The sequence below is a fragment of the Eptatretus burgeri genome, chromosome 2, assembly GCF_056783735.1.
Source record: "Eptatretus burgeri isolate ZD-2024b chromosome 2, Ebu_testis_v1, whole genome shotgun sequence".
NCBI classification, from domain to species: Eukaryota; Metazoa; Chordata; class Myxini; order Myxiniformes; family Myxinidae; genus Eptatretus; species Eptatretus burgeri.
The window spans coordinates 148,541,125-148,558,122 of NC_140962.1; the positions used below are offsets into that span (position 1 = coordinate 148,541,125).

Genomic DNA, 16,998 nt, shown 5'->3' on the forward strand with positions numbered 1-16,998 from the left:
GTCATCTCAGATCATCTCCATCCAAATCCATGATCTTTTCTACCCCCAAGTCCACCTCCTTCCAAATTTCCAGTTTGTCATTCCTGAGAGTTTGCTTCTGTACCCATTTTATTCACCCCATGCATCCCCCCATACCCCTCTTTCCTCTTCACATCCCTTGTTTGTCCAAGTCTTCCTCTTTTACCCTTCAACCTGCTGCTGGTGTTTACCCCCACCCCTTATTTTGACTTTATTTTGTTCTGTTGCATCCTGATCCATTCTGGCTCTTTCATGAGCCTTGACCTTGCATATATATATATATATATATATATATATATATATATATCTTCTTCTTTCGGCTGCTCCCGATAGGGGTCGCCACAGCGGATCATCCGTATGATCCGCATAGTGATTTGGCACATGTTTTACGCCGGATGCCCTTCCTGACGCAACCCTGGTAGCCATATGTATATATATATATATATATATATATATATATATATATATATATATATATATACATACATACATACATACATACATACATACATACATACATACATACATACATACATACATACATACATACATACATACATACATACATACATACATACATACATATATTTCAATCTTTCAAGGCTGCAATTGAACAACTTGAATTGCTTTACAGATGTGAATTCTTAGATGAACAAGATTCCAACCTCATGTAATACCATGATTACTTTACCCACATGGATGATATATATGGTATTGGTTGGCCTGACACGATGACAACTTTCCTTCGCACATGCCGACCAGCTCAGCAACCACATCTGATTTTGTCCCAGGTTCGCCCAAGAGTTTTCAGTCTTTCATACACCTTATTCAGTGGGAACATTTGGAACTCACCAGGTGGATTTAAGTCCAAAAGTTAAGTTCTGGAATACCGATGTAGGATACCCTTGAGGTATGCACACACCTCTGTGCTGTTTAACCTGGGTTTGAATGACCCAGCTATAAACTGCCATCCTGGTGTTTCACAGGCTGGGTGGCGTTAAGCTGGGTATCCCATATTTTGGCATTAGTTGATGAATATTAAAGATCACACAGTGTTCTTCATGAAAAGAAGGTGAGTTATCACTGGCATCCTCTCTCTTGTAGGATAACAAAAGCCCGATTATATATTCTGAATTCCTGCCCTCACCATCTCAGGGAATGCAAAGGCAAATCAACAAGTACAATCCTTGCGTGGAGATGGGTTGGCATTTGTGAACCTCCTTCAGAACATGAGAAAGATGAAGAACTCTCTTTGCCATTCATCGAGCTTGTCCTCGCTTCCCTTTTCATGGCTTGTACTCACTTCCCCTTTTCATGGTGGTGTGTGCTAATTTACACGTGACCATGATAACATTTTAAAAATTAGTTTCGCCCTGAAGGGGATGTGAGATTATTGCAGTGTGTGTGTGTGTGTGAGTGTGTGTGTGTGTGTGTGTGTGTGTGTGTGTGTGTGTGTGTGTGTGTGTGTGTGTGTGTGTGTGTGTGTGTGTGTGTACGTGTGTCCGTGTGTCCGTGGGCCCGTCTAATAAGTAGGAACTGCTGTTAAGTGCAAGTGACTGTGCATAATAAGTAGACGGTTGTAGTTCTTTTGTCGTGCCTTTGTTGCTTGTATAATTGCATACGTTTTTTGCCTTCTTTAATAGCGTACATGCTTTATTATAATAAATGTCCTTGTGTGAATGTAAACCTGTTCGTTGCGTCCATTCCCTCATTGAACTGCCCCATCTTGCACTCGGAATATAGTTGGTTTTAAAAAAGCTGATAAATTGAATCGGGTCCGGCGAGGTCTGGCGATAATACCCGCTCGGTTATCCCAGAATGGAACGGACCGCTTAAGCGGTTCGTGTCCAAGCAGGCCTTCGCCGAGGTACGGTCCCTCGGTAGGTTACCCGCGCGGGTACTTAGGTATATCGATATTCGGCGATTGACCCTATTTCGCGCGGGTAGAATACGGACTGGGCCGTGGTGGGATTAAAAACCTACCGGTGACTGGTTTCTGGCGTTGTTCCAGAAAGTCACGACTGGATTGTCCGTTCGGTGGGCGAAGCGACTGCTATTGGTTAGACGCGGTTGTTCACATGCCGGGCGCGCACGAATTCTACAGCAATATGTCTGGAAGCATGTATACCTGGTTTTACAAAACTGTTGAAAAATCGGTGGAATGAGACCTTACCTGCTGGAGCTTTTTTAACTCCAGTGTGGAACAAAATGTATAGTTCTCCAACTCTTGTGCGAACTGAAGACCTGAATTGGAGACTAGCACATCAAGCCCTGGTCACACAGACATTACTCCATAAGTTTAATTCTTCTGTTCCAATTTTTTGTCCTTTTTGTGATTCGATTGAAAATGTTGCCCACGTTTTTATTGAATGCAAGAGATTGGTACCCCTCTTTCTCTTCCTTCAACAGCTTTTCTATAAATTTAGTTTTGTTTTTTCCTTTCCAGTCTTTATTTATGGAATCTGGGGGAATTATAAAAGTAAACCAGTTCTCTCGTTTTTTGTCTTTTCTGTTGGGCATTGCTAAACTGGCAATTTATAAAACCAGGAAAGCAAAATGGAAGGGGAAAAATGCAAATGTGCTTTTGTGCTTTAAAGGTATGGTTTCGGCATGGGTAAAAATGGAGCAGGCTTATGTTTTGAGCCTGGATATTGTGGGTTATCAGTGGTGCACTGAAGAGGTTTTGAGTTTCTTTTCATGAGGAATCTGTTTGTAAAAGTGTAAAGTACTTGCACTTACTTTTTGCATACATGTATTATTCTGTGGTGGTTTTGACATGAACAGACACCCTTGTTAACCTCCGCCATCTTCGAAGATGGATGGAGGTTACTGTTTTCACCCCTTTCTGTTTGTTTGTTTGTTAACCTCCGCCATCTTCGAAGATGAATGGAGGTTACTGTTTTCACCCCTTTCTGTTTGTTTGTTTGTTTGTTTGTGAACAGTATTACGGAAAAACTCCTCGACGGATTTCGACGAAACTTGGTGGGGGGGGGGGTTAGGTACGGTCCAAGGATCATGCCATTAAATTTTGGACTTGGTCCCCCCCCCTAAAAAAATTGTTAGAGAAATTTTTTTTCTTTTTTTGCATTTCTACATGTTTCAAGTGATTTCCAACCCCCCCTCCCCCCAATTTTTTTTTACCCCTCCCCCCCAAAAAAAAATAGAGAATTTTTTTTTCATTTCTACATGTTTTAAGTGATTTCCAACCCCTCCAAAAAAATTGTTACCCCCCCCCCCCAAATAAATTGTTAGAGAATTTTTTTTTTTGCATTTATACATGTTTTAAGTGATTTCCACCCCCCCAAATAAATTGTTACCCCCCCCCCCAAAAACGTTAGAGAAAAAAAATTCTTTTTTTGCATTTCTACATGTTTTAGGTGATTTCTAACCCCCCCCAAATTTTTTTTTACCCCTCCCTCAAAAAAAATTTTTTTTTTGCATTTCTACATGTTTTAAGTGATTTCCAACCCCCCAAAAAAATTTCGAGAAAATTTTTTTTTTTACATATTTTAAGTGATTTCCACCCCCGCCCCAAAAAAATTGTTAGAGAAAAAAATTTTTGCAACTTTTTTTTCAACAAAATTTTGATTTTTTTTTTATTTTTATTTTTTTTTTTGCATTTTTACATGTTTTAAGTGATTTCCAACCCCCCCCCTCCCAAAAAAATGTTGGAGAAAAGAACTATAACTCTCAGCACTGTTGACATCATATTTAATGAATAAGATATAAGGTTCACTTGAGTGACCCAGCAGTATTGGCGGCGGAGGTTTTGCACTCTCCCGAGTGCTCCCCGTCTAGTTTGTATTGCTTTTGTTGAATTTATTTTTGCTGTAAAATTGTTAACCTCTGCCATCGAAGATCGGAGGTTACTGTTTTCACCCCTTTCTGTTTGTTTGTTTATTTGTGAACAGTATTACGGAAAAACTTGTCGACGGATTTCGACGAAATTTGGTGGGGGATTAGGTATGGTCCAAGGATCATGCCATTAGATTTTGGACTTGGTCCAAAATCCAATATGGCCGCTATGGCGGCCATTTTTAAAATATATTTGAATTTTTTTTTTTTTGCATTTCTACATGTTTTAAGTGATTTCCACCCCCACCCCAAAAAAAATTGTTAGAGAAAAAAAAAATTTTTGCAACTTTTTTTCAACTAAATTTCGATTTTTTTTTGCATTTCTACATGTTATAAATGATTTCCAACAAAAAAAACATGCCAAAATTATAATTGCGGCTGATTTTGGAACTTCAGGTGGATATACCCATGTAAAATCAATTTCTGTCTCAAGGAATCTAGTTAGGACGAATGAATCGAGTATGTAAAAGTTAAAAGTAAAAGGGAAAGTTGCAAACTATAACTCTGTGAGCACTGTTGACATCAAATTGAATGAATAGGATATCAGGTTCACTTGAGTGACCTCGCAGTATTGGCGGCGGAGGTTTTGCACTCTACCGAGTGCTCCCCCTCGAGTTTGGATTTGTTTTTATGGAGTGTGCTTTTTCTGGTGTGTTTTTATACTTTTATAATAAAAGCATACAAAAGTCTCTCTCTCTCTCTCTCTCTCTCTCTCTCTCTCTCTCTCTCTCTCTCTCTCTCTCTCTCTCTCTCTTTCTCTCTTTCTCTCTTTCTCTCTCTCTCTCTTTCTCTCTTTCTCTCTTTCTCTCTTTCTCTCTTTCTCTCTTTCTCTCTTTCTCTCTTTCTCTCTCTCTCTCTCTCTTTCTCTCTTTCTCTCTTTCTCTCTTTCTCTCTTTCTCTCTTTCTCTCTTTCTCTCTTTCTCTCTTTCTCTCTTTCTCTCTTTCTCTCTTTCTCTCTTTCTCTCTTTCTCTCTTTCTCTCTTTCTCTCTCCCTTGTCCCTCTCTCCCCCTTCCCCTCGTCTCTTTGTATTTCTGTAAGTGAGGCAACAAGTGGTATTTGCAAGTACATCATAAAGTTGGTTATATTTGGTCAGTTTGGCCATGCATCAGTTTGGTTATACTTGATCAACTTCCATCATTTTGTTACGTTATAAATATTATGTCTGCACGTCCTACAGCTCACCTGGATCAGGAGCAACAGTCATTCACTTTAGTCCAGTGGTTGAGCCACCCGGTGTGTTCAGTTTCCAAGCAGTTTGCTAGCGCTTGCCATGCCAGCCGTTCCTTATCACTGGTTTTGAATGGAGTGCTACTTTGGGTGCTTAAGACAATTGGCGAGCTCTCCACAAGAAATGTGGTAACTGAACACACTCCTACAAAGCCTACACCTTGTGGGATATCGTCAGTTCTTAAACTTCCACCACTAAATGCAGACTGGACAGCCGTCTTTATAAATCTAGCCAAAGAACAAAGTGCACCAGAGGCAGCCCCTCACCGCGGGAGTTATCAAGAACATTTAAAGTTTTAAACTAACACGCACTGGAGGGCACGTGACAGTGATGTATGACGTCACGACCGCTGATCCCAAAAGGGGTGGGAGGAGGGAGGAGGGAGGAGGGAGGAGGGAGGAGGGAGGAGGGAGGAGGGAGGAGGGAGGAGTTCGGCTTCACACTCGAGGAACAGGAGGTAAATGTTGGATTGATTACTGAGTGATTGTGATTGAGATTGTGATTATGATTGTGATGTCATGAGTGTTATTAACGATAAGCAGAAGGTATTTAATTTAGTCAGTACAAAATAACAGAAATGGAGTTGGAGTCGTATCAGTGGAGGAGTAAACAGAAACAAGTTATTAAATATATAATTGCGATAAGGATATGCCGAAGAATGTATAACGTCATAACGCGGTATAGTTTAAATACAGGAAAGAGGGCTGAAAAACAGGTGAAGAAGTGTGGACACTTTGAGGAATCGGGCAACGTAAACACAAGGACAGTGTTGGGAGTGACCAGGAAGGACGAGGAGCAGAAGGAATCTGTCTCGTGGAGGAGATGAGGAAGTAGAGAGACTGTTGGGAAAGCAACGGAAAGATTTTCAGGACAACAAAAATACAACCACGAGTATTGATTATCACATCGGTGTCACGTAAACGGAAATATGAGTGTCACGTTATCAGGGTTGGTGAGCGTCGTGTTAACGGGGTAGGTGAGCGTCGTGTTAACGGGGTAGATGAGCGTCGTGTTAACGGGGTAGATGAGCGTCGTGTTAACGGGGTAGATGAGCGTCGTGTTAACGGGGTAGATGAGCGTCGTGTTAACGGGGTAGATGAGCGTCGTGTTAACGGGGTAGATGAGCGTCGTGTTAACGGGGTAGATGAGCGTCGTGTTAACGGGGTAGATGAGCGTCGTGTTAACCGGGTAGGTGAGCGTCGTGTTAACCGGGTAGGTGAGCGTCGTGTTAACCGGGTAGGTGAGCGTCGTGTTAACGGGGTAGGTGAGCGTCATGTTAACGGGGTAGGTGAGCGTCGTGTTAACGGGGTAGATGAGCGTCGTGTTAACGGGGTAGATGAGCGTCGTGTTAACCGGGTTGGTGAGCGTCGTGTTAACGGGGTAGGTGAGCGTCGTGTTAACGGGGTAGATGAGCGTCGTGTTAACGGGGTAGATGAGCATCGTGTTAACGGGGTAGGTGAGCGTCGTGTTAACGGGGTAGGTGAGCGTCGTGTTAACGGGGTAGATGAGCGTCGTGTTAACGGGGTAGATGAGCGTCGTGTTAACGGGGTAGGTGAGCGTCGTGTTAACGGGGTAGGTGAGCGTCGTGTTAACGGGGTAGATGAGCGTCGTGTTAACGGGGTAGGTGAGCGTCGTGTTAACGGGGTAGGTGAGCGTCGTGTTAACGGGGTAGGTGAGCGTCGTGTTAACGGGGTAGGTGAGCGTCGTGTTAACGGGGTAGATGAGCGTCGTGTTAACGGGGTAGATGAGCATCGTGTTAACGGGGTAGGTGAGCGTCGTGTTAACGGGGTAGGTGAGCGTCGTGTTAACGGGGTAGATGAGCGTCGTGTTAACGGGGTAGATGAGCGTCGTGTTAACGGGGTAGGTGAGCGTCGTGTTAACGGGGTAGGTGAGCGTCGTGTTAACGGGGTAGATGAGCGTCGTGTTAACGGGGTAGGTGAGCGTCGTGTTAACGGGGTAGGTGAGCGTCGTGTTAACGGGGTAGGTGAGCGTCGTGTTAACGGGGTAGGTGAGCGTCGTGTTAACGGGGTAGATGAGCGTCGTGTTAACGGGGTAGATGAGCGTCGTGTTAACGGGGTAGATGAGCGTCGTGTTAACGGGGTAGATGAGCGTCGTGTTAACGGGGTAGATGAGCATCGTGTTAACGGGGTAGATGAGCGTCGTGTTAACGGGGTAGATGAGCGTCGTGTTAACGGGGTAGATGAGCGTCGTGTTAACGGGGTAGATGAGCGTCGTGTTAACGGGGTAGATGAGCGTCGTGTTAACGGGGTAGATGAGCGTCGTGTTAACCGGGTAGGTGAGCGTCGTGTTAACCGGGTAGGTGAGCGTCGTGTTAACCGGGTAGGTGAGCGTCGTGTTAACCGGGTAGGTGAGCGTCGTGTTAACGGGGTAGATGAGCGTCCTGTTAACGGGGTAGGTGAGCGTCATGTTAACGGGGTAGGTGAGCGTCGTGTTAACGGGGTAGGTGAGCGTCGTGTTAACCGGGTAAGTGAGCGTCGTGTTAATGGGGTAGATGAGCGTCCTGTTAACGGGGTAGATGAGCGTCGTGGTAACAGGGTAGGTGAGCGTCGTGTTAACGGGGTAGGTGAGCATCGCATTAACAACGAGGTAGGTGAGCATCGTGTAAATGAGGTAGGTGAGCATCGTGTAAATGAGGTAAGTGAGCGTCGTGTAAACGGGGTAGATGAACGTCGCGTAAACTGAGTAGATGAGCGTCACGTTAACATGGTAGGTGAGCATCCTGTAAATGGGGTAGGTGAGCGTCTTGAAAATGGGCTATGTGAGTGTCGCGTAAACGGGATAGGTGAGCGCTGCGTAAACGGGGTCGGTGAGCGCTGTGTCAGTGGGGTCGGTGAGCGTCGCGTAAATGGGTAGGTGAGTGTCGTGTTCATGGGGTAAGTGAGCATCGCGTTAACATGGTAGGTGAGCATCGTGTAAATGGGTAGGTGAGCGTCGCGTAAATGGGGTAGATGAGCATCGCATAAACGGGGTAAATGAGCATCACATAGATGGGGTAGATGAGCGTCCCGTTATCATGGTAGGTGAGCATCGTGTAAACGGGGTAGGTGAGCGTCACGTTGACAGGGTAGGTGAGTGTCACATAAACGGGGTAGGTGAGCGTCACGTAAATGGTGTAGGTGAGCGTCGTATAAACGGGGTAGGTGAGCGTCAAGTCAACAGTGTAGATGAGCGTCGCATTAACGTGGTAGGTGAGCGTCACGCTATTGGGGAAGATGAGCATCGCGTTAATGGGTTAGGTGGGCATCGCGTTATTGGGGAAGATGAGAGTCACATAACCGGGATAGGTGAGCGTCACGTACAGGTGGTAGGTGAGCATCGCATTAACGGGTATGTGAGCATCGCGTAAATGGGGTAGGTGAGCGTCATACAAACGTGGTAGGTGAGCATCGCATTAACAACGGGGTCGGTGAGCGTCGCGTAAACGGGTAGGTGAGCGTCGCATAAATGGGGTGGGTGAGCGTCGTGTAAATGGGGTATATGAGCCCCGTGTAAATGGGGTAGATGAGCGTCGCATAAACGGGGTAGATGAACCTTGTGTAAACGGGGTAGATGAGCGTCGTGTTAACATGGTAGGTGAGCATCGTGTAAACAGGGTAGGTGAGCGTCGTGAAAACGGGGTACTTGAGTGTCGCGTAAACGGGATAGGTGAGCGTCGCGTAAACGGTGTCGGTGAACGCTGCGTCAGTGGGGTCGGTGAGCGTCGCCAAAATGAGGTAGGTGAGCGTCGCGTTAACATGGGAGGGGAGCATCGTGTAAACTGGTAGGTGAGCGTCGCGTAAACGGAATAGGTGAGCGTCGCGTAAACAGGGTAAATGCGCGTCGCGTAAATGGGGTAGATGAGCGTCGCGTTAATAAGGTAGGTGAGCATTGTGTAAACGGGGTAGGTGAGTGTCGTGAAAACGGGGTACGTGAGTGTCGCGTAAACAGGATAGGTCAGCGTCGCGTAAACGGGGTCGGTGAGCGTCGCCTAAATGGGGTAGGTGAGTGTCGCATAAATGGAGTAGGTGAGCGTCGCGTTAACAGGGTAGGTGAGCATCGCTTTCACGCGGTAGGTGAACGTCATGTTAACGGATATTTTTAACAGCTGGGAGTGAGGAGAGGTACTGAAGGATTGGAGAATAGCAAATGAAACACTCTTATTTCAGGACCCAGAGAAGAATAGATGCACTGTCGACCTGTTTGTTTGATTTTATTTGTCGAGAAGGTGTTAGAGATGTTAATTAGGGAAGGGTAAGAAACCATTTGAATAATTTAATACCAGTTAAAGATCATTTTAACGGATTTATCAAAGGGAGTTCTTTGTATTCAACTAAAAATGGCAAAGCCGTAGGGGCTGATGGAATTTTCCCTGAATTCCTTAAAAACCCTGGAGAAAAGGGTCATATCTGGTCGACTGCCATTTTTACTGCCGTCCGTTTTATAGGGGGCAAATTCCTGCATCCTGGAAGAAGACTAATGCTATTGCCATCCGAAAAACTGGTAAGCCAGCAGACTTGCCCTGCAACTACCACCCCATAGCCTGACTACTGTCAGTGACAGGAAAGCTGATGGAGAGGGCCCTACTATCCCATGTAACCCCCACTCTGAAGGCCTTCCAACCTGATGAGCAGGGGGGGCTTTAGGCTCGGCCACAGTACCTGTAATTAGGTTCTTGCCCTCTCCACCATCATCAAGGCTGGCTTCCGGAGAAAACCAAAAGATGGCAAGCACATTGGTGGACCTGTCGTTGGCTTATGACAAGTCTGGCGCTGAGGGCTCCTCAAAATCTCAAATGTCTTCCGCTGTCAGAAGACAAACTGCTGTGGGTATTCCTTGTGTACCAAGAGATCTGCAATAGCCACAACGGAAAAATCAGCCATGTTCGAGCACTAAACGATGGCCTCCCTCAAGGATTTGTTCTAGCCCCCACCTACTTTAACCTGTATGTTAGTGACCTGCCACAGACGATCTCCTTCAAACTCATTTATGCTGATTACCTCGCACTCATCGCGCAGGGACCCAACCTAAAATCTGTTGGGAACCAACTCACCTGAGAGCTGGGCATTCTGGAGGAGGATTTACACAAATGGAAGCTCTGCCAAAACCCCCAACAAAACAGCCATCTGCACCCACCATCTTGACAATCACACAGCAAATGCTGAGGTAGATGTGACATTCTGCGGTGTAAAAGTTGAAAATGTCCGTTATCCCAAAACCCTTGGGGTTACATTTGACTGGACGCTGACCTTCAGAGAACACCTGCAAAGATGCAAGGAGAAGGTCAGGGCATGGGTTAACCTCTTCTGGAAACTGTCTGGAACATCATGGGGAGCCATCGTTAGTAACTTACGCATGGCAACGCTCGCCATCATATACTCGACGGCAGAGTATTGCACGCCAGTCTGGTCGGCGTGTGCCCAAACGAAGACCATCAATGTTCAGTTAAACGCCATGATGAGAACAGTGTCTGGAACCCCTAAGCCAAAAAAGACTGAGTGGCTTCCTATCCTCTGAAACATTGCTCCGCCAGCCATCCATAGGGATATGCTATCATCCCGATACTTCAGCTGTATTTTGGCTACAGAAATTCCAGCCCATTGCCTTCTTACTGAACATCTGTGCTGTCGCCTCAAGTCCCAAAAAACTCCATGGAACCGTGCTGAGCTCCCCACTGGAGCCCATCAAAGTGAAGCCAACTTGTGGAGGGTCAGCTGGGAGGCTGCCACAGCTCCTAATAATCATTTTATACATAATCTAACCATTCCTCCACCTGGATTCACACTCCTACGTGGGCAATGGACAGCCCTAAACAGGCTCTGCACTGGACATGGCCTTTTGGGTAGTACCCTCCACAGATGGAGGATAAGGCCGAATGCATTCTGTGACTGTGGAGGACTTCAGACGATGGAGCACATCATGTTTTACTGTCCCTTGCGGAAGTTATCGGGAGGACTTTTAGCTCTCCAGCAACTCACCCCTGAGGCAGTCAGATGGCTGCAGAACCTGGACATTAAACTTTAGCGCAATCCATATTGGCCATATGCAAGAAGAGGAAGAGCATTGGTGCTGACAAAGAGATTTTTTTGGCCATGGTTATTCTGCATGGTTTACCATTGCCTTCCCAGCAATGATTATCTGTGCTCTATCCTTATAAATGCTGAGCGTCAAGCAAGGAAGCAGTACGTACCATCTTTTGAAGTCTATGGTATAACTTGGCCAGGGTTTAAACCACTGACCTTCCAGACTGAGAGTGGATGTTCTCACCATTATGCCACTGAGTCTGGTTCGGGGAGGGGATGGACAGGTTTAAATGGGTATTGGATAGGTACCTTTATTCAGGAAACTCTTTGGCAAGAGAGGATTGTGGGGATATTGGCAGTTCTTGTAGGTAGGGTCTGTGTGGATGGGTGATGGTGTCTGGTATTGGTGCATTGGAGCCATGATGGGCCAAAAAGCCTGCATTAAATTTCATTGTAACCCCTTGCTTATGACCATTTGGACATTTGTACCCACATGGTTTTGTGCATCGTTAATGCTTGAACAGTTTAAGTTGAGCGATAACTGGGAAACAATGAATCTTCAGCTGGTTCAATATTGTTTGATTGATGTTATGGATCTGATTGTGAATTTTTATTGTTTTTCTTGTCTGTAGTTTTTATAGTTGTTTCCCTTTTATTTCAGACAACCGAATAATTATTCGGCTTCTCTCAGTTTAAACATGGCTGATGATAATGAAACAAACGAGGATACGAATGTGAACCTGTTGGTGGTGAACAGACCAAACATAGTCGAGGCATTGTTGCACGATCCTTCCAAAGCTTTTGATGAAGCGAGGGCAAGAGGAGTTCTCAGCAGAGAAGATTGCGACGCACTCGCAGGTGAAAAATCGAATGCAGACAAGATCCGAAAATGCCTGGATGTTGTGGACGGAAAAGGTGAAGAGTGTGTGCAGATCTTTCTGAATATCCTTTACAACCTTCGAGACTCATACCCTCGTTTGGGACCCTGGATCACGGATGATCCACAAGGGGAAGTATCATCTGTTCATGGTTGGTACCTGAGTTTACATTTCCAAATAAAATGAAACTTTTCAATCACAAAAAAATTCCTAACTGGACTCGTTACACACCAAGTTTGGATTATATGCTGATTTCAACAGGTATTTTTGTTTGTTATTTATTTATTGCAGAGGCAGAAATAATTCTTCAGGGTTTACAAGATGACAAACTTCCCTTCTTTTTGAAAATGGAGAAATCTTCCTTATCGGAGGAGTTGTGGGGAACGTTTCCCGACCTGTGTGATGCGGTTAAAATTGCTCAGTTGTTACCAAAGTGCACGTTGAAGGTAAATAGAAAAGAAAGTCACATTTTGTTACAAAGGAAAACCTTGAAGCTATTAGTTTTAGAGTATTCAATTATTTGCTTCTGGCGTGCAAGCTAAAATGAAGCGAGACGTGTTTGGACGTGAGGCGGACTGTTTAAAGATTATTGGGGAGGGATTACAGGAAGGGAGGTGTTGTTTGTTGTTGAGGTCGAAACCCTGAAGGATATTTAATTGATTGATTTCCAACAAGCAGGTGAGTGAATTCCAAACTTAAGTGTGTTTGAAAGTTGAAGTACAAGTGATGAACAAAGCACTTCACCAAGCACTGTACACTATCGAAGCATTTTTCCCTTCACTCTGATTTTCTCCTCTGATTTACTCTTTATTTCAACTCAGAGCAGGAACACAAGTGAAAGCCACCCCACCCCCTCCCTCTACAATATACTTGTACAACTATCAGAGACGCCACTTCGTGCTGATTGTCGGGGGGGGGGCAAATCTTTCCCCATTCTTCCCACTGCCTGGATTCGTCAGGGCAGCACAGTCATGGTCAGAGTGCCGATTGGTTCCCACGGACCGGCCCATTCTCTCTTTTCTCTCTGTCTTCTCTCTCTCTCATACTCTGTTGTAGCCCTGACTTTGTAAAGGTGGGGGTACCATCCTGGATGTGGGGGTTCTCTGGGTTGCTCCTCAGAGATTGATCGGCTATCTCCATGCTGCTGGCTTGTTCGATAGAACTGTCTGGGGATCCACAACAACAACAACGTACATGTAATACATGACTTTCAAAATGACATGAATGCTAAATGAGGTATTTTACGCATGCATTGTGTGTATGTTTACATTGACTCAGATGATCTTGCTGAAAACTTTTAATCTGCCATTGCTCGCACAAAATCTGTGCTTCAAATCATCTTTTAAACATAATTTACAGGATTTAGATAAAAGAGTGGAAATTTCAAAATGGCTAACCATAATTGTTCTGTTCTTGAATGCAAATTTGACTTGCGGAAATATGGGAATACAGTTTGAGAAATAGCCTTGATTGAGAGCTCATGGGTTTGTACCATGCAATGTTGGTACATTCCAGCACCAGCTGAATGTACTCACAGTAAAAGTGGATATAACGTATAACACACACACACACCCATGTCAAGTGCCGTTGTAATACAGTTTATATGCATACACGCATAAAGTACAATTAAACGACAAACACAAATATTTACCTTTTAACAGAGTTCTTTGAAAGAGGAATTCAAGTGGGAAATTTGAGAAATTCAATAAAAAATATCAAGGCCCTAAACACAAAATGTCGATCTTGGCTCTCTGCTTTCACAGCCAGATCATGGCAAACACCAGGTCGGATGGACCTTATTGGTTTTGTATATGTATCGATGTCGAAGTGAGGGGTGGATTATATTAAAAGGAGATCGCACAAAAAGGTAAAACAAAGTGATGTCCTGTAAAGATATAATTGCACATTTTCAGTGGAGGAGATGCCTCCCGAGGCACCCACCACACGGCACCTCGTGACCCAACACAGGCAGAAATGTGCGTCTAATCGATGTTCCCTTGAAAGCATGGGTACATGTACCAAAACGAACAACCAAGCAGTATGGAGAGCACTCGCCAAGTGGCTTAAACACTCAAGCAAACACTTCAACAAAACGGTTGAAAAGAAACGGCTCACTTGGCACATGATTAGCAATCACCGAACTGTAATATTAAACATACACCTCCCGGAGATGCCCAAAATGTCAAATATGTCCGAATTGGACAAACACTTTTCTAGGAGTCCGAACTGCTAGTACATTCAATTCTGGAGCTGAAATTTTGTAATTCTGCTTGGTTTAAGAGATTCTCACGGTGATTGCATGTGCGGAAACAAAATGAAGCAATGAACGCTGACGTTTCCAGGTGATTATAAGCATTGCAATGTATCCAGCGATTCTTCGCTATGATGAACAGCCATTCAATATTATGAGTGAGGAATTATCATTTATCAGATTTCACAACAGATTTCGACACTTATTTGGTCCAGACGATATCCAATCCTCAAAACTCTTTAACTCTTGCACTTCCTTTGAGTTTTCTTAGTTTGCATTTAAAGTTTCAGGCTGCTAGGTTTCATAGTTTTGGAGTTATGGAGGAGACACACTGACACGCTGACCGGGCGTAGTTGTGTGCGCCTGTAATCTGGCTACTCGGAGGCTTGGGTTGGAGGATCGCTTGAGGACGGGAGCTCTGCATTGGGTCGCGCTATGAGAGGGTGTAGGGCAGCCCGGAATCATGGCAAAACCCAATCCTTATCCCTGTGTCGTAAGAGGCGACCAGGGTTGCGGCAGGAAGGGCATCCTGCGTAAAACCTATGCCAAATCAGTATGCAGATCATAATGGATGATCTGCTGTGGCGACCCCTAATGGGAGCAGCTGAAAAGACGAACAACACACTGACATACTGACATTTATTCGTATAGATAATATACTAGCGGGTTGTGCTTACACATTGTGTTAGTATACGTACCGTGCTTCCCCATTGTCTCGGGTCACTTACCTGCATTCGATTTTATCATTTATTTATTTTCATTTTTTTTTCTTCATTTATTTGTATTTTCATTTATGGATGCTGTCCGATGATTCTGTGACTTTTCCAGGAGTACTGGCTTCAATGTCCATTGGCACGCAAACTTTCAGTTTTCTACGTCACCCGGAAGGTACCAATCTTTAATATCAGTCAGTCAGTCATTCAGTGGTTAGAAGGAGCTTTATAGATCAGATGTTGACAATAATCCCGAATTCTGTTCTTACTGGAGGGATTGCTTGAACAAAATTTTCGCTTGGATGTTGGAGAACAGGACAAATAGTTGAGTTTCTGGCATGCAAGAAGAGTGCAGGTGCAAAATATTTAGCTTAATCTAATGAAAAATGAGATCGCATTATTATTATTATATATTTTTTCCTTTTTAAAAATCATGCTCTTGACATGCACTTTGTATGACATCACCATCATCCAAGTCAAAAATCATCTCTAAGTTAACCCATTAGCTTAAACCATCATATAATGTCACCCTTATGACTATATATACAGATAATATCTGAATGACCAGCATCTCATCAAAGATTTGGAATGTCAAACAACTCATACAGTGGGAAAACTGGAGAAACCCGATTTGATGAAACAAATTTGTTAAATTTAAATACCTGGATGTATTTGTTGTGTGAAGCTCGACTTTTATTTTGTCAACACCCATCACAAAAGCAAGTATAGTGGATTCAGCTTTTCATTAGAAAATAGATAAAGTGGATCCAGAGAGTGAGTGAGATCATTGATGAAGATTAGGAATATAATTGAGCCTGGAACACACTTCCTTGGTCACATTTGCCTTACAGGAAGAGAAGGCAAAATGTTTAAAAGCAACTGCCATACCATATGATCCAGGATACCAAAGGTGGGAAGAAGGGGAGGAAAATTGAAGACGAATTGGGATGAATGTGTGTGTGTGTCTGTGTGTGTGTGTGTGTGTGTGTGTGTGTGTGTGTGTGTGTGTGTGTGTGTGTGTGTGTGTGTGTGTGTGTGTGTGTGTGTGTGTGACGGAGACAGAGAGAATGAGCATGTGTGTGTAGGTTACTGTGGAAGAATTCCCAGGCTCAGTTGATGCCTAAGGCAGTGGATATAAGAGACCAGTCCTGAAGAGAGATGACTGCTTGCAGTCCTTGCCACTTTGCCTGAGTGAACTGCCAGACTCGCCGGTGTTGAGGAGGCTCTCTGAGAATAGCCAGAGACATGTTTTCTTTCACAAGTGTATCAGCAGGTGAAATGGTTCGAGTAAAGAAGAGCACGAGACATTTGCAGGGAAGTTTGTCATCACCATGTCCAGAAGGGAGGATTAACCATTGTTAGAAATCCACGTTGGAAACTTCACAGATTGAGTCAGTCTCATGGAGTCACAGAAATCCCTTGCTGAAGTGCCATGGCTATTGATAAAATATGTAGATCTCCTCCTCTCTGACCTTTAACTGCAGTTGGTGATGAAAAGGTACAAAATACAATTGATTCACTGCAGCTAAATGTTTGAGCAGCTGGTGTGTTTGACTGTCCATGTATATTTATTATTCATATATTCAAACCTCTTGTTTAAATCAGAAAATAGACAGGATTTTCTGATATTTCATTCATGGATATTAAAGATGTGTGGAAATGGCTCTTGTTAATCTGCTTTTGTTCTGGAAAACTCCTGGAATTTTGCTCTCCTGTAGCCATGTGAACCTTGCTGTCCATAAAAGATGCTGTGTGTATGTGTGCAGGATTTTGAAGAGCTCAAAAGGAACAAATCCAACAATCGTGTCGATGTTCTGCTGGATCTCATCATGGAGGAGGGAGCAGAGAGTTTCCGCTCTTTCTGTGAAATATTATTACATGATGAAAGGATGAAGGGCCCGATGTTAAAAAGCATCAACAAGCTGGAAAGAGGTAAGAATACTTCTCCTCACGTTGTGTTTAATCAACATCGAGGGGTAGTCATTGGAGTTCCTGTGGAACTACCATTCTCCACCAACATGTGGGACATGAAAC

General features: G+C 44.2%; 1 protein-coding gene across 10 annotated transcripts in view; it reads left to right on the forward strand.

The window, feature by feature from the left end:
- The window catches only part of LOC147033505 (NACHT, LRR and PYD domains-containing protein 12-like), an 85,471-nt gene that overhangs the window by 4,843 nt on the left and 63,630 nt on the right, over positions 1–16,998 (forward strand). For 6 of the 10 annotated variants that reach the window (XR_015051254.1, XR_015051258.1, XM_085854976.1 and 3 more), the window contains 4 exons: positions 11,784–12,151; positions 12,292–12,446; positions 15,080–15,139; positions 16,731–16,896. Coding sequence is in view for 8 of the 10 variants with exons in the window: in XM_085854976.1 (XP_085711102.1) it covers positions 11,784–12,151; positions 12,292–12,446; positions 15,080–15,139; positions 16,731–16,896 (749 nt within the window). In the remaining 2 variants the exon portion in view is untranslated. Of the gene's footprint in view, positions 1–5,512; positions 5,560–5,880; positions 6,055–6,366; positions 6,387–11,783; positions 12,152–12,291; positions 12,447–15,079; positions 15,140–16,730; positions 16,897–16,998 lie in introns of those variants that run through there. The other 4 variants (XM_085855013.1, XM_085855021.1, XM_085855030.1 and 1 more) reach the window with 4 other exon arrangements.